Raw genomic sequence first — 15,846 nt, 5'->3', positions numbered from 1 at the left:
AAACGCTTTCACACGGCATTTCCAGACCAGGAAAGCCGTAAGAAGGAGATTGGTCATGATTGCCACATCTTAAAGGTACGTTAATGCATTGTTTCCAATTCACCTAGCCCACCACTGTGCTTATGGTCGCAAGATGACAAGAGACATGCATCTGGCACGTGCTTGGCGCACTTGATTGTCACCTGTGCCATGAGGGCAGAGCCCTCAGCTTTGAATTGCCTTTATATGTGGTCAACAGCTGCCTGCTTCCTGAATGCATACTGCAACTTAATTAGGTAAATCTTTCCAAATGTATCATTTAGGTAATGTAGTTGATCATTAACATAGATTAGTTAAAGATATCGGGGATCGGATTATACGAATGTACTGTGTACTATGACGACAGGGTGGGGGAGATAGAGAGGGAGTGTGAGTGCGGTGCGGCTTCTGGATCACACTGTTTGACGGTGATGAGAAGTTGCGGCAGTGGGAAATGGACAGAATGAAACCGGGTTTTAATCACCGCGCATCTGGCTCTCCGAGTGCGCGCAGTTTACGTCTGACATGAGTTCGGACTGCGAGAGTTACTACACCGAAGAAAACGTGCTCGTGGAGAACTTCACGTGTCCGAAAGCGGACGGTGACACCACGGCACTCTACTGCTGCGGGTTCAGTGACTTGAAGTACTGCTGCGCTGACCCCAACAGCTTTTTCCCTTACGAATATGGATACATGTGGTGGCTGAGGTAAGAGCATGTAAACTCTTAAATCACTGATGAGTGTTTCATAGAATTTTCCGATTTATAGATGGTACATGACATTGATGTAAATCAACATGTATCAGGCAATCTCCAGAGCGCAGTGAGAGCAGGAAGCATGCGATGCCAGTTTTCTGGCTTCTCTTGGATTAAACAGAACCGCAGAGGGAAATATAAGGTAAACGCGTGCATGGGTTGTAAAGCGCAGAATCATTTAGTGTTCCTATTAGTGCTTTGTATTTAAGAGCCAACTTGCTGATGACATTTTGCGTCTCGTGTCTGTTTAACTCCAATCATGGTAATTGGCTGTTATAATGAGAGACTATAGACTAGAGGGAGTTTTGAGACAGAGAACACGGGTAACCTTTAGAACAATTTAATAGCGCAGAGACGAATTTCAATGAATCTGAAGTTTTAACTGCAATACGGTGCAGAGGAAATTATGAAGGTGTACCACAAACAAGCAAGCAAATGATGGAAGATAAATTAATGACTTGTGCGCTGCTCTCACGCATGCACGCGCATACTGTAATCAATCATTTAAAGTAAATGAATTGAAACTGAAATCAGAAACACGGAAATAAAAATATAAGAAAAAAAAGTGTAAATGTTCAAATCTGATGTAACTTCTGAAACAGTAAATTAGAACTGTTGAGTTTGTTTGTTTGTTTTGTTTTTTGTGCTCAGGGGCCCCTCTATGCTTGATGTTCAAGAGATATGGTTAAACCAAAATTTGCCCCCAGGGTTATTATACATAATTGGATCATTTCTGCAACTTGTGTTGTGACTCATAAGCCACAACTTAAAATGGATGCTGACCCCGGAGGAAAACAGGGGCTTTGTGTCAACTGCAACCAAGAGAGCATGACTGGCATGGCATGGTGGCCATATTAAGTTGCCATAGGCAATTCAAGTTGTGGACAATTGTCAATTAAGCCCAAGCACCTAGACACTCTTGCAATGCCAGTAGGGATGTAGAGGGGCCATATTGTCATGTTTCAGTTTTCCTATTTTGGGTATTTAAGATTTGTGATTATGTTCTTATTTTGTTCTCAAAATTAATGTAACATATTTCATAGCCCATTATTTTTCTATTTCCTTTTTTAAAATATTTGACAGTAAAATATTACATTATCCTCCATTGTTCAACAGTGGGGAGATTCACATACCTAAACCTTGGAAAAGAACATCATCAAAAGAGAGTGCAACATCACCTGTTCCGCACAAAAATCTCAGTAGCTATGTATGTGTAAAATCTATCCTTGCTTTCATGTCTGTGGGAGTTAAGGTCAGTGAAACTAGCCAACAGCGGACACCATATGGCTACTCTGCATCATTATATGTCATTATATGTAATAAGAATTTCAGTGAAACACTGGTGCTTTAACACTTTTAAGCCACAGAGTATGCATTCATATCATCATGCAGGAAACAGAGAGCATAACTCGCATACTCTGCTGCTCAGGTGCAAAAATCGAATGTTTAGGACATCTTGTTCCTTCCTATGAGAATGTAGTAAATGTTCTTGTAGTCTTTAGTGTGGGGGAGAGAACAGAGAATAATAATCAGGCTTCTATTCTGTGATTTTTTTTATTTATTTTTTATTTTTTACTTCAAGTACATTCTATACTCTGCATTCTCAGACAGTAAAGTAAAATGTTAATTAGGAAAGATGGTGATTTTCATCAGTTCTCACATTCTGCCTGCATATACACTGCATATATACATATACCGGCATTTTCATGATGCTGCAATTAATTATGTAATGTGTTAATTAACTATAAATGTTCTGCATAAACAGTGTTTCCAACTGAGAGGCACCTTTTCAGGTTTCGAGGGGCACATCCAAAGGTGTTTTTAAAGACGTGTTTCAGTTGAAAAAGAAAAGTTTTGAGAAGAGGTGTCAAACGTAAAGGCCTGGGGGCCAGAAAAAGCCTGGGCAAGATGCCCGCTGGACATCTTTGGAGAACGTGAAAGAGGGCCTACATTTTTAACAATATTTTCATAAATTTTACAGCTTGTTCTGCTGACAAACACTTTCCATTTATACACACCAACAGTAATAAAGTAATAGATAAACAATTAACAAAAAACAATAGACATTGTTTACAGTGTATTCAAATTGAAACAAATAAATAAATAAAATATATAAATATTTACATAAATCATTTGCTTCAATAAATGAACTACCAGAACCTTTTCTCTACACATTGATTTCAGTTGAAGCCCAAAGAGTTGCACAGACAGATTAATTTTATCAACTAAAACAGCATTTCTTTATCATACAGTTGACACTGCACTTCTGTTGACTTCTTTTTCTTATATTGCGATGTCTCAGAGATTAAAGTGCAGTTAAACCTCCGTGCACCGAGAGAAAGGGGAGTTTCCCTTTGATCTTAAGTCCAGCCCACCTAAGATCAAAGTGAGCTGTATGTGGGCCACTGTGCAAAAAGAGTTTGACATCCTTGCGTTAGAAGCAGCTCTTTTAAAAAAAAAAAAATTATTTCTATTTGACTCTGCATCAAAACCGGGTTTAACATGTGGATTTTGCATTAATACATTTTACATTAACATGGAAAATGCATCTCCCAAATATTAAATAATATGTCACTGCCACCTTCCAGTGGTGATTTGCTGCTAGAGCCTAGTGGGCAACACGTGCAATCCCACACATTTTGTGAGTTCCTGCTACGCCATTAACTAACATAAATAAAAACAAACTTAAAGGGGACATATGATGCTAATTTTCAACATATTTTCATTCTTGCACTCTTGGGTTTGATGCTGCCTTTCCGTTTGACCTTTGTCTGCAATGAGCCATTTTAGCTCCTCCCCCCTTTAAGGCCTTACTCTGACTGGCTGCTACTAATAAACAGACAGTTTGGACAAAAGGTGGGTGAGGCTTCTATGGATCGGCAGAGGTAAACATTAGAATCTTTCAGTTAATTATTTAATGCTCACTGACACGCTCTGCAGGGGTGGGGGCGGGGGGTAAGCCACAGAAGGTCATTGCTGAAAAGGCTAGCTGTTTGTGGAGTGCTGTATTGAAACACATTAATGGAACGTTGGTAGGAAAATGTACAAAAGCTACAGGAAAGACCGCAGCCTTGAGAATTGTCAAGAAAAATCTATTCAAGAATTTGGGCAGGCTGATTAAATTTGGAAATCCTAGAGTCTAGAGGAAAAGGCACTGAATCTAAGCTGTTTGAAGTCCAGTGTGACATTTCCAGCCATTGCTGACCATGTTATTACTGTGCTTGTGCATGGCCAGCCAAGTAGCAGGACCTGAACCCTTTCGATTCTCTGTGGGGTATTGTTAAAAGGAAGATGAAAAACACCTGACTCATAAATGTAGACGAGCTGAAGGCTGGTACCTTATCAATTTAACCTGAGGTTCAGTAACACCTCAGAACTGCCACAAATAATTTGTGAAAAAGAAGCCCAAGCGAAGTATTGCCTGTATAAATGCATATACATTTCTGATGTTGGACATTTTGGTCTTATGATCTTAAGGAATTATTCTCATAATTTAAGACATTGTATTTCTGATTTTCTTGAGCTATAAGGTCATATTTTCCATCAAAGTCAACGCCTCACGGCAGTTTTTACTGAAGAAACTTTAATTGTGAGGTCCAGACCTCAGTAACCTCATAACTGGTTTTAACCAGGGGCGACCGTGGCTCAGGGGGTTGGGACGCGCATCCTTAACTGGAAGGTCGCCGGTTGGATCCCTGGGCTCTGTGTCCTGGTCGTTGTGTTCTTGGGCAAGACACTTTACCCTACCGCCTACTGGTGTGAGGCGCAATATGGCAGCCTCACTTCTGTCACTGTGGCTACAACTGTAGCTCGCCTCCACCAGTGTGTGAGAGTGAATGAATAGTGGAATTGTAAAGCGCTTTGGGTGCCTTAAAAACTGCTATAGAAATCCAATCCATTATTATTGTTCAATAAGTCCTTAACAGAATGCATTAAGAAGAAGGCCAAAAAAATAAAGGAGAATCACTCCATTCACTAAGAAAAACATCCTGTACTACTGGAAGTAGAGCACAAATAGAAAAGACAAAAGGGACAACATTGATTTACTTAAGGAGGATTGAAAAAAATTATGGGATATGTCAGTAGTGTAAGAGTTATGAACCATAGCGTTGAAGCCAAATGATTCATTCATGCTACCTGAAGTCCACTGGAGTGCAAGATAAGAAGTCTAAAAATGTAAAACTCAGGGTCTTAGACCCTCAGTCATGACATGGGGAGGCTATTATTGGTTTTTCTTTTTTTTTTTCTTTTTTTTCTTTTTTTCCTGCCTGTCCCGTTTGGCTCTTTTGCCATCAGAATTATTGTCTAAAGGCAAAGAAAGATGCCCAACGGATTTACTTTACCAAATTGACCATCCCAGCCTTGCCGTAATGGTCCATTTGATTCACCTTTTATTGTTTATTTTATTTTCACTTACTGAATACGGGACAGACTTGACTGGGGGAAAGAAGGGGAGAAAGAAAGAGGGAAAGAGAAACAGCTGAGAAGAGGGACGGGGGAGAAGGGCAAAAAACAAAAACCAACAGAATGGGCAGAAAGAAAAAAAATGCATATATCAATCACCTGGATCACCTGCTGAGAAAGAAAAAAGAAAACAAGCAGAAGAGAACAAGAGTAATAGAATAAACAACATCACAATGATATATGGGAATATGACAGTAAATACTAAATATTAAACATTATTGTGCAGCACATAAGATCAACAGAACACAGTGTGCTTTGAGGTAGGAGCCAAAAAGGGTGTAGTTTGTGGGTGTGATCACCCGTGTGTACACCTGTGAGCATGGACGCGCTTGTTTTTTGTTTTTTAAAAGGTTCCTTCATGTAATGATCTGCTAGAGGGTGTGGGGGGGCCACAGCCCCGTCCTCCAGGGCATGAAGCAGGTATGGAGGAGATCAAAACTCCAGACATCCAGAGGCCCCCAGAACACAAGAGACCAAGGAAGACCAACAGAGGGGCAGCCGCGCCACTGTCCCAGAAAGAGCTGAGGAGAGTCCCAGATGAGGGCTCACTCAGCAGCCGCGGAGCAGAAGCCAGGGGGAGTTGCAGTGACGCGCCCGTGAGCTCCGCCGGCAGCCAGCCGTGCCTGAGTGACCGAGCCCCAGGCCGAGAGGCCGGGGGCACCCCACCTCCGAAGTGGCCCGAGCGAGCCCCAGGCTCCAGGCCCCGATAAGCGGCCGCCAAGGAGTGAGCCGGTGTGTACCTGGACGCCCATCCCCGGACACAAAGAACCACCAACGCACCGATGTCTGAGGGAGTCCGCCACTGGCAGGGGAAGTGGTGGTAGGGGGAGATAGGCCTCCAAACCTTGGAGGGCCTAAGATGTCCCCAGAGAGGTGGCGCCTGACACCCAACCTGACATATAGACACAGACATACAGGCACACACAGATACAAACATCCATTCCCACCCTCATGCTCTCATATGCACTTACTCCACACTCAACCAACGTGGAGACAGACATAAAGAGACGCTGTACACACGATCACACTCCCCAAGCGTACTCTACGAACCGGGTCTAGGTACCCTTGCCCCTGGAGGGGGGAACTGCACCCAGACCCAGGTGGTGTTACCCTTTTCCCTGCGGTGGGGAGAGGCAGACCGCCCCGACTCCGCAGCAGCAGGGAGGCCCCACACTCCAGACCGCAGTCGGACGGCCAACTCCTCCTCCTAGCCCCCCCGCTCCAGCAGGCCGCAGAGAATGGGGGTGAGAGAAGACTCCAAACCTCCCTCCACCCGCTCATTGTAGTGTTGATGCATGTGTGTTCTAAGGTGCATTTAAAACCCAGGAGGGCATGGAGCTACCTGCCAGAGAGCAGCAGGTAAGCGCATAGTCCCTCCTGCTAGCCCTCAATGTCTACGTGTATTTAAAATTGAGAGGTGGGCAACGACGCCAGGGGTGAGGTGTACACCCTGATGGTAATTTGGATTCCGTGTATCGTGCCCACCCCCAAGATCCTATATGTATGTGTAATGAGAGTGTGAGTAATGTGAATGTCTAAGTTGTGGGATAAAATTGAGGCAGAGGCAGCCAGAAGGGGACAGGGGGGGTAGCCTCCTCTGCACCCTGGTGACATACCCCTACTCCAAGGCCCTGCATGTGTGGGTGGTTGTGGTGGAGCGGGAAGAGGGAGGCAGCTGGAGATGGGGAGGGAAGGAAGGGAGGGGCAAGTGACCCCTCCCTGGGGCCAGCTCCCCCGCTGACCCCAGTAGGCACCCCCATACTCCGCGACCCGCCAGGGAAAGGGGGCCCAGGCCCATCCAGACCGGGGCCCAGTGCAGCAGCGCCTCCCGGCCCCACAGAGCCCGGGACAGTCCACCCAACCCCACCACAGAGAAAACTGCACCCACCCCACCATCCACTCATCTTCCAGACTACATAAGACAATAAACGCCCAGGCTGAGATCTTCCTCCACCTCTCCTGTATCTCCCCCTCCTGCAGAGAGAGCTCCTGAAGAGAGGAAAGCTCCTGCAAGATGTGACAACCTCCCTCACCAGTTGAAGAGCCCCTCAGGTGGCTCGACACATCGGCGGCACCCTGCGCCAGGGCTGGGCCCCCATGCACCCACCTGCCCACAACCCCGGCAACACACCAACCAGGACCCAAGCCCCCGAGGCCCAGGGCCCCAGCCCAGAGACGGAGCGCCCCCAGAACCTCACGCCCATCCCGGACCCACCCAGGGGCAGCCAGGCTACCAGGTCAGTAACCCACGTCCGTCAGCACAGACCCTCCCCTAGCCCCGCTGCACGCAGCCGCGAGGAAACAGTCACCTGAGAGCCAACAGAGCCCCTAACCGGACATGACCGCTACCCCGGGTTGAGCCCCCCAAGGAAGATGCCTCCGGGGAACCCCCCGACGCCCTAAGCCTGTCCCTACCCCACACCAATCACAACAGTGAAGGCGGGACCAAACTATGACCCCCCACCCCCACTAGGTGATGAAGCTGATCAAAGGAGCCCAGAGCAATTGATCTGATGTGGTGGCAGAGGCTGTATCAAGACTAATGTAATCTAATAGATAATTTCTATATTGGTTAGAATTAAGATTATTTTTATTTTTCCAGTTCATGAGGACAGTTTTCTTGGCTATGCATAGGGCAGTGAAAACCATATGGGCTATATTCTTTCTGAAGTGACATTATCTAAGCTGCCCAACAAACACTATTCTATTCAGGTATGTTTCTATGGCATTGGCAATTGTTTGGGAACATTGTCACACTGAAAAACAAGCCATTAGCAGTTAGATGCTCTCCAGATATTTTGATGCATGCTTAATCATCCAGGTAAGTAAATCCCAAACAACTGCCGAGGCTAATATCGGTTTTTCTATTCAGGTATGTTTCTATGGCTTTGGCAGTTGTTTGGGACCATTGTCACACTGAAAAACAAACCATTAGCAGTTAGATGCTCTCCAGATATTTTGATGCATGCTCAATCATCCAGGTAGTAACGTAACGTTTTCAATGGGAGAAACATCCAAGTGACTTCTTCAGTCTCAGCTGACTGCAGGTTTCCCCAATCTTATAAACAGTCCAAACTGTACTGTTGAAAACATTACATTCAGATGAACAGAATCAACCATATGCTTTCCAGATAGTTTTGTATTGTGGATTTATATCTAACAATTCCTTTCTGCATTCATAATTACATACATTTTTAAAACAATTTGCAAATATTCAAAACTGCCAAATTCTGAACCCACAGTTTGACACTTAACAAAACCGTAGCATACGTAGCATCAGTGCCTAATAATGATCTGCTGCCAGGTTAGTATGAGAACTGAATGAGCTGAAAATGAAGCTGAGGAGTCTGCAGTGGTCCAAACTCAAATTTCTGACCTACATGAGACTCCATCCAGGTGCTTAAAGCGAAACGCCTGTATCCATATTTGTGCGAAAGTAAAATAGCAGGTGTTCAAAATGCGATGAAAAGAAGCAGGGATGATTGTGAAGGTGTACTTAAAATGATTACTTATTTTTCTTAACTCTCTATCAATAATGCACAATTGGAACAAAGAAGAAAATATAAAAAAGAACAGACAGTGCTCAATTTCAAGCAGTGACTCTTGATAAGGTGTACACATACCAGACAAGCAGACATTTCCCCATCACATTAGCCTCCATATTGATCTCTTAAAGAAATTAATGATTTGTACTTTGTTGTAGGGGAGCTCCTAGTAAATGATCCTTGTCCTCCTCTACATCTCAGCTTACTCAGTGTGCCAAGCGACATTAGTTTAGGAGTTTGCATTTTGTTTAACTTTCCTCACATATGAGCACAATGGCAAAATTTGTAACCAGGACTGGCCAACAAAATAAGTAGTCTGGTAGTTTGTGTGAACTGGGTAACCATGGATGAGCCAAAATTGACAGCCTGATGTTGTTCATCCTGTACATTTCTTGCCATCAGCAATATTGTTACCTCTCTGAGCTACAGTAACCAGGAAGTGTTTTTCTGGTGTGTCTTTGTTCTGTGTCTTCTAGTCTCGGAGCCCTCATGGGTCTCTCAATAGCAGCTGTGGTTCTTCTCGCCTTCATCATCACTCTGTGTGTTCTCTGCTATCTGTTCATCACCACCAAACCCAGAGGTCTGGACAATGGACTGCCGCTGCGAGCACCAGGTACAGAGTTAAACTTTCTGCTAACATATCAATAAAATACACAGAGTTAAGTAGAACTGGGCCAAAGGTTCTGAAATACGTCAATTGGTATCTTCTCTATTTATTATTAAAATAATGCAAATTTCTTGCCTTGCCTTGGTTTATGGCCAGTCTTTTTGTTTTATTACAGACATTATTAATGTACTTGATGAGCAAGAAAAAATCCCAAAAGACTTCTGATGAATATATTCATAAGCACAAAAGTTATTACTACACAACCAATGAGAGATGCTTTGCTTTGGATCGTTTCTTGATCTGGAAACAAAACATTTTGCTTTTTTTCTTAATTACTGAAGCATTAAACTGTAGAATGCATCAGCCACAGAGTGTGGGTGGATGTTACAGTTGAATTTTCAAAAGTTTTATCTCAAATTTGTGACCTTTACAGTGTGCTACTCCAAAGAAGTATTTTGAATGAAAAACCAAGAACACGGCATTTAGGAATGCTAAAAGAACCTGATATGATTTCCTTTCAAAAAAAAACCTGGAAAACCTTCTTTGACAAGACAGCCGAACTTTGTTGCTGAGTGGAGAGGCAGCCTTGTACTAGATAAAAAATGTTTGCAGAAAATTACATTTGGTGGAGCTGTGTTTGAAATGTTTTAGAGCAGGTGTTTTGTAACCGCTATCTCCAATTCAGTTTTGATTTGGCTCAAGTTTGTGTTTGGGCAATTAGAAGTTTTCTGTCTGGATTTCTTTCCAAATGATTTTAAGTGTCAGTAAAATGGTTTCCATGTTGTGCCTCACAATTGTGGAGCTGTGACTGGACGACTCTGGGAGGGTTTGGGTGGATATTTTGAAAGATAAGTTAGAGCTTATTTTTTTCATTCATGTGGGCTGTTTGAGAAATGGCCACAGTATAATTTTTAAGTCTTTTAAGTCTCACTGTGCACATTGTTTTGATTTTATGACTCACAGCTTTACCACGGTCACTCTCACTCCTGTCTTCAGCAATTGTTTTTGGAGAGCTTGAGCTGTCCTTAAGAGAGGTTCTGGTAAATCCATTTTTGTTATGCATGCAGGACCAGAAAACAGACAGTTAATTAATAATGACCTACATGTTCATCCCACTATTTATTAGACATAAAAACAAACTGAAAATAGAGTGAATAACAGACTTTATCGCCAAGACAGAAGTTAAGTTAAGTCATTTTTTTCTTCTGTTCACATGCTTTATTAGACTTGCATGTTTTTGTGATGACTCCAGCTCATGTAGCTGGTGTTGTTATTGTAAATGTATTTGTTCAGCTTCAAGCCTTCCCTTCATATTCAGGAAATATGCAAAAAATCTTCTGACCAAACAATATATTGAAAAAACTTGGCATCATTCTGCTTCCAAGTTTGGAGAGATGTTAATCAGTGTCTGCTGTGAATTAAAATATGCTGCTTAAACCAGATATCCATAATCACACGAATCACACTCCTCCATGCTTCAGGGTGGAAAATACACATGCAGGTATCAGGTTTTCACTAATCTAATATCTCTTTCCTGTCTTCCTTGGTCTTAGCACTTCTTTTCTACTTCTTGATAGTTTTGCATCTGTGCTTTTAGTTTCCTGAAATTTTCCAGATTAACTCATGTGCATGTATCTAATGTGCAAGCATGGACTGTTTTTGTTTAAAATATGTCACACTTTTTCTTAAAAACTTTGTTTCCTATGTGTTATTTCATAGTTTTTAAATGTCTTTTGTTTTGTTCTACTCAAAATGAGTTGATATGTTCATCGTTGTTTCAACCCTGTTGTTGATTTGGCAGGTCTAAGATTCTTAGTTTGAACTTTTTGTGTGCATTATAGCAGTCCCTTTGAAGATTTAGATGTGTGCGTGTTCAGATATTAAAGCTACCTGTCTCCAATCATATTTAAGGTCAGAAACTGAATCTGAACAAAGAACAATGGGGATGGAGTTCTGAATTTAAGAAAGAGACATGTTGTCATTCTAACAATTTGCTCCAAACAAAGCTTTAATTCCACAAGCAGACGCGAAGTGCACAAAGTGTGTAACCCCTGTCTCCTGTGCCGTTCGGCTTTGCTCATGCATATAAATTATTAAATATCTTTAATGTTGTTTTCACTCGAGTTGCCTCATTAGATTTCTGCACAGGTCTGAACACACATCTACAACCTGCTCTTTCATTCACCCCGCTGTGGGGTTTGTTGCACCTGTTAGACACTGCTGTCATTATAATTGGTCGATGAAGTTTGGGGACATCGTGTAATTCCAATCTTCCACTTGAATGGAGGTCCAGTCTGCCAGAGTAATTGACAGCACTGGTGTGGGTGTGCAGGGCATTCAAACCGTATATCAGAAACTCTGTCCGTCCACTCACTTTACACAGGTGGCATTGCAGTCAGAAAAAGAAATATTTGCATTTTATAGTGATATCTGTAGAGGCCGTATAACCTAACTCAGTCGGAAAGCTCAATTTAAGGCTTAACGTTTCAAACAAGATTAACATTAAGGGGTGAGATGGGGGATTAAGATGTTCCCAATACTCTCTGGTAATTTATCATTAGCCAAGGTTGAAGTCCACAATTTATTTATTTTTTTAAGTCATGTGAAAACAGATTTCTTTCTTTATTTTCTGTAAATTTGTAACTTGAAGATGTCACACTATGTAAACTCTTTGAATTACTGTGGTTTAGTAACAGTGCAAAGAGATAAATAGTAACTTGTAACACATTTGTAAATGATCAAACTTCTAATTACAAATGCCACTGGGTTATCAAGAAACAGTCCACTGATCACAACTCACATAGTGTTAAAGTTGTCTGGCTGACTCAACAGGTTACTCCTGTGCCTGTGCTGAGCAGGGGAATATCTGAGACAAAATAATGTGCTGTTTATTTGCAGTTTATGCGTCATCAGGTGTTCAGTTAGCCATATTTTTCTGACATAGCTGTGAGAGTGATTGTGGACAGTGAAGTTGTTGCCAGTTTGGCACACTGCGTTAACACACAACGATCTCTACAGCAGCTGGGTAGCGTACTGGAAAGACTATAACTTTTTGAGTGGGAGTCCCAAGTTCGGTTCCCTGGCTAGATTCCCTGGGGGTCTTGGCTAGACCAAGCCCTGAGATTGCGTGGCCACACCTGCAGCCTGTCTGCTTGGACAAGCATTTCACTGCATGTTGTACTGTGGATTGTGTATGTTTAAGTAAAATTTGAAGTTAGGATAACAAACATGTCTTTGGTTGGCTTTTCACATGCTGTGTCACATAAATAGCAAAGAAAACACATGAATTTGCAATATCCAACAAAAAACTCCACTTCTGTGTAAAGTTTGAATGTTCTCCCTCCCATGTCGGGTAATCTGGCATGAATGCTGGGTTAATGGGTGATTCTAAAGACTGGTGATCTGTCCTGGGCATCTTTCTCTTTGTAGGCTCCAGCACCCTCATGACCCTAAATTGGATCACTTAGAAAACTGATGCTTAAATAAAGATTGTCTAAATGATCGTGCATTTTGGTCATTCTTGTTGACAGCCAGTACCCATGCAATATTATGGACCTCATCATGCTGAAAGTGTGATCTTGTGTTAGTTTTTGTTTCCCTGGTGAACAGGTAGTCTCTGATTTCACTTTACAGATATCATCAGCGTTATCATAGTAAATGGTACTAAGTGGAACCACAAGCCTTATCATTTCTTCTCTTGTCCGTGAACTTCTTCTTCCAGGTTCTACATCTAGCCCACAAGCACCAGGGCCCAGTAACAGCAGTGTCCCACCTGGTCCCCAAGGCCTCAGGAAACATTTCCTGAGAGGCAGGCTGGACTGTGACAACCAACCCCCGGACCCTGACCGCCTTTTCCAACGTTGTTTCTTGGCTACGGTTACGTCTGTCAAAGTGGAGGGTCCTGCTTAGCCAGAGTTATTTCTTGGTGTTTCTTGGCCGCCTACCTGTCACCACTCCACTATAGTTTTCTGCATTACAACAATCCAGGCTGAACTGAAGTTTGATCTCCACATAATTACATTTTGTCATGTTTGATTCAACAGAACACAAATGCAAACATTTCTGTTTGAGCCCTGAGACAAATATTTCCTGTTTTAGCAAAAGAACAAACTGAAAAGGTTTCAGCTGATTAAAAATGTAGCCAAAGATGCAAATGGGATTTTGATGGCGTAACCTTTTGCATGTATTACTTTTAGTTTGAAGAGTCACAACTATTATTTGTTGCACTGAAACCCAGAAGTTATTGTTCCACTTAATCAACAGAGACAGCAAAACCTCTGATTGGAAATCATTATTTTGCTGCCTGTCCCAAAAGGCGTTAGCGTCTGCTTGGAGGAATACAACTAAACAGTACAATTACAGGCTGCTACTTTATGGATAGTTGAATATTTGTATGCTGGCAAATCACCAGCAGTGAGTATTCAAAAGAATATATTTACTGAAAAATGTTGATTGCACATTATTTAAAATCCACAGTTTGAAATGGCTTTAGATGGATGAGCTTACTTCTAAAAAATTTCTTTAAATGATAAGTAACCCCAACATGGACCTTGAGGGGAGAAAAAACAAACAAACTCATTGACTCATTCAAATAACGGGGGGTTTGGGGTGGGGTGGGGGCGAGGGGCGCACTGAGTTTGCCCACATGCTGTGTGTTTGATTTATTTGAGCCATTTCTTCTCATTTAACACGGTGGCTCTAAACACAGTAAGCACAGGTGAAGAGACATTCAATAAAGAGAGGGTTGAACTCTGAGTTAAAATGAACCCGAAGCATCTCACTGCTACCGAATCCTATCTGCCTTCCTTTTTTTTTACACATTTTAGACATTTTTTATTTGTAAGTCCTTTTAAGCATGTGACAGGTAACATTACTGGCTTTGTCAATCTCTTAAAATGGTTTTTGTCTTTCACACATGGGTTACTTTTATGCCAATTTCTCTCATGGAACATTGACACATAACACTCATGACCCCGGCTATGAGAGCTAAAGTACATGTGCAATTCTTGCCAAACAGTATGTTCAAAAAACCTGTTGCACTTTTGCCAGTCAGCATTGTGTTTGTTTACTGTAGTGAAGCGTAACCATTACAACCACCACACTTGTCACCCAGCATTGTCACTAAAGAATGGCTGGGTGCGTATATGTTTGTGCAGTGCAGCAGCAATGGCTAGCTGCTCCTGCCACTCCCAATCAGGCCTTCATAAAGGCAGAGCTTTTTCAAAGAAAGAAAAAAATCATTTTTATTGCAAATGAGAAATTCCGTTTTTTGTTTGGCCTTTTTCTCCTTTTTTGTTCAATGATAGTGGACCAAGTTTATTTAAAAATAGGACAAATCTAAGTGATAGGAAGTCCTAAATAAATGATAAAATAATGGCGAAAAGAAAAAGAACCAAAGCCAGATGACAATGACTGAAGGAAACACACAGACTAAATGCACAAAAAGGAAAGTGACAATAAGACACAGGTGAAGTGAATCAAGACAGCTGAAAGAGACGCAAATAATTTGCACAAAGAACAGACAAAGAGAACTGCAGGACAGCAAAGCGAGGAAAAAATAAGATGTTGTAACAAAAACCAACAACCATGACAGATTAACATTTGTCATTTTAAAGGAAATGTCTACAAAACTCCAAGATCGATCACCAGTATCAGGTCAAATGTTCACTCTGGGGGCTACATTGGTTTGTTTTGTATGCATATATTTAGTGCTATTTAACAAGCCAAACTAAAACAGTTGGTGATCATTATTCTTTCTTAGCAACTACACCTTAGCGTTGTCATTGTGAGCATGTTACAGTAGTATTAGCACCTGTCTCACAACAATGCTGTGCCTTAAATTCGGGCTCACAGAGCTGTTAGCATGGCTGCAGTCTCTTACTTTGTGTTGTACAAGAAACTATAGCCATCCATGCAGACCTGAAGTACTGGAGTATAAAGTAGGCACCATGCATGTGGTTGATACTGGCACTCCAGCTCGAATGGCAGCAGTTTGTCTCTGGCAGCTGCCACTGCAGAGAAGAGCAAGGGTGTGTTACAACTGCATTTAAAGCAGTCCAACTGTACATTGTGCTTTGTTCAGCAACCACCAAATGAAAAGAAAGCTACAGATTTTGCTTTGTTTTTATGTGCCTTTTTTGTTTGCTGTTTTTATTTGTTTTCAATCCAAAACATTTGAATTGTGTGATTTGACTTTGTAATTTCAGTGTTTTTGAGTCAGCTGTAGGAATGAAAACTAGGTCTGGCCACACTTTAATCCATCAGTGTTGTTGTGCTTTGCTGAGTGTGAAAAGAATCTGGAGGAATTTCAAACCCACTTGTATATGTCCCGTTCACATTATGGAACAGTTTGTGTTTACTTTGCAAAGAAAGAAAGAAAGAAAGAAAGAAAGAAAGAAAGAAAGAAAGAAAGAAAGAAAGAAAGAAAGAAAGAAAGAAAGAAAGAAAGAAAGAAAGA

General features: G+C 42.0%; 1 protein-coding gene across 1 annotated transcript; it reads left to right on the top strand.

Annotated features, from left to right (window-relative positions):
• The first annotated feature begins 272 nt into the window (after positions 1 to 272).
• Positions 273 to 13,981, top strand: LOC102304337 (protein shisa-like-2A). Its single transcript, XM_005919855.3, has 3 exons — positions 273 to 725; positions 9,259 to 9,395; positions 13,111 to 13,981. The coding sequence occupies exons 1-3, from the start codon at positions 544 to 546 to the stop codon at positions 13,296 to 13,298; spliced, it is 507 nt and encodes a 168-aa protein (XP_005919917.1). The 5' UTR covers positions 273 to 543; the 3' UTR covers positions 13,299 to 13,981.
• The last annotated feature ends 1,865 nt before the right edge of the window (positions 13,982 to 15,846 follow it).

This window comes from Haplochromis burtoni, unplaced genomic scaffold (genome assembly GCF_018398535.1).
Source record: "Haplochromis burtoni strain Fernald_Lab_line unplaced genomic scaffold, NCSU_Asbu1 Contig_13, whole genome shotgun sequence".
Classification (NCBI taxonomy): Eukaryota; Metazoa; Chordata; class Actinopteri; order Cichliformes; family Cichlidae; genus Haplochromis; species Haplochromis burtoni.
Note: the sequence above shows the minus strand (reverse complement) of the source record. Positions and strands in the feature narration are given on the sequence as shown.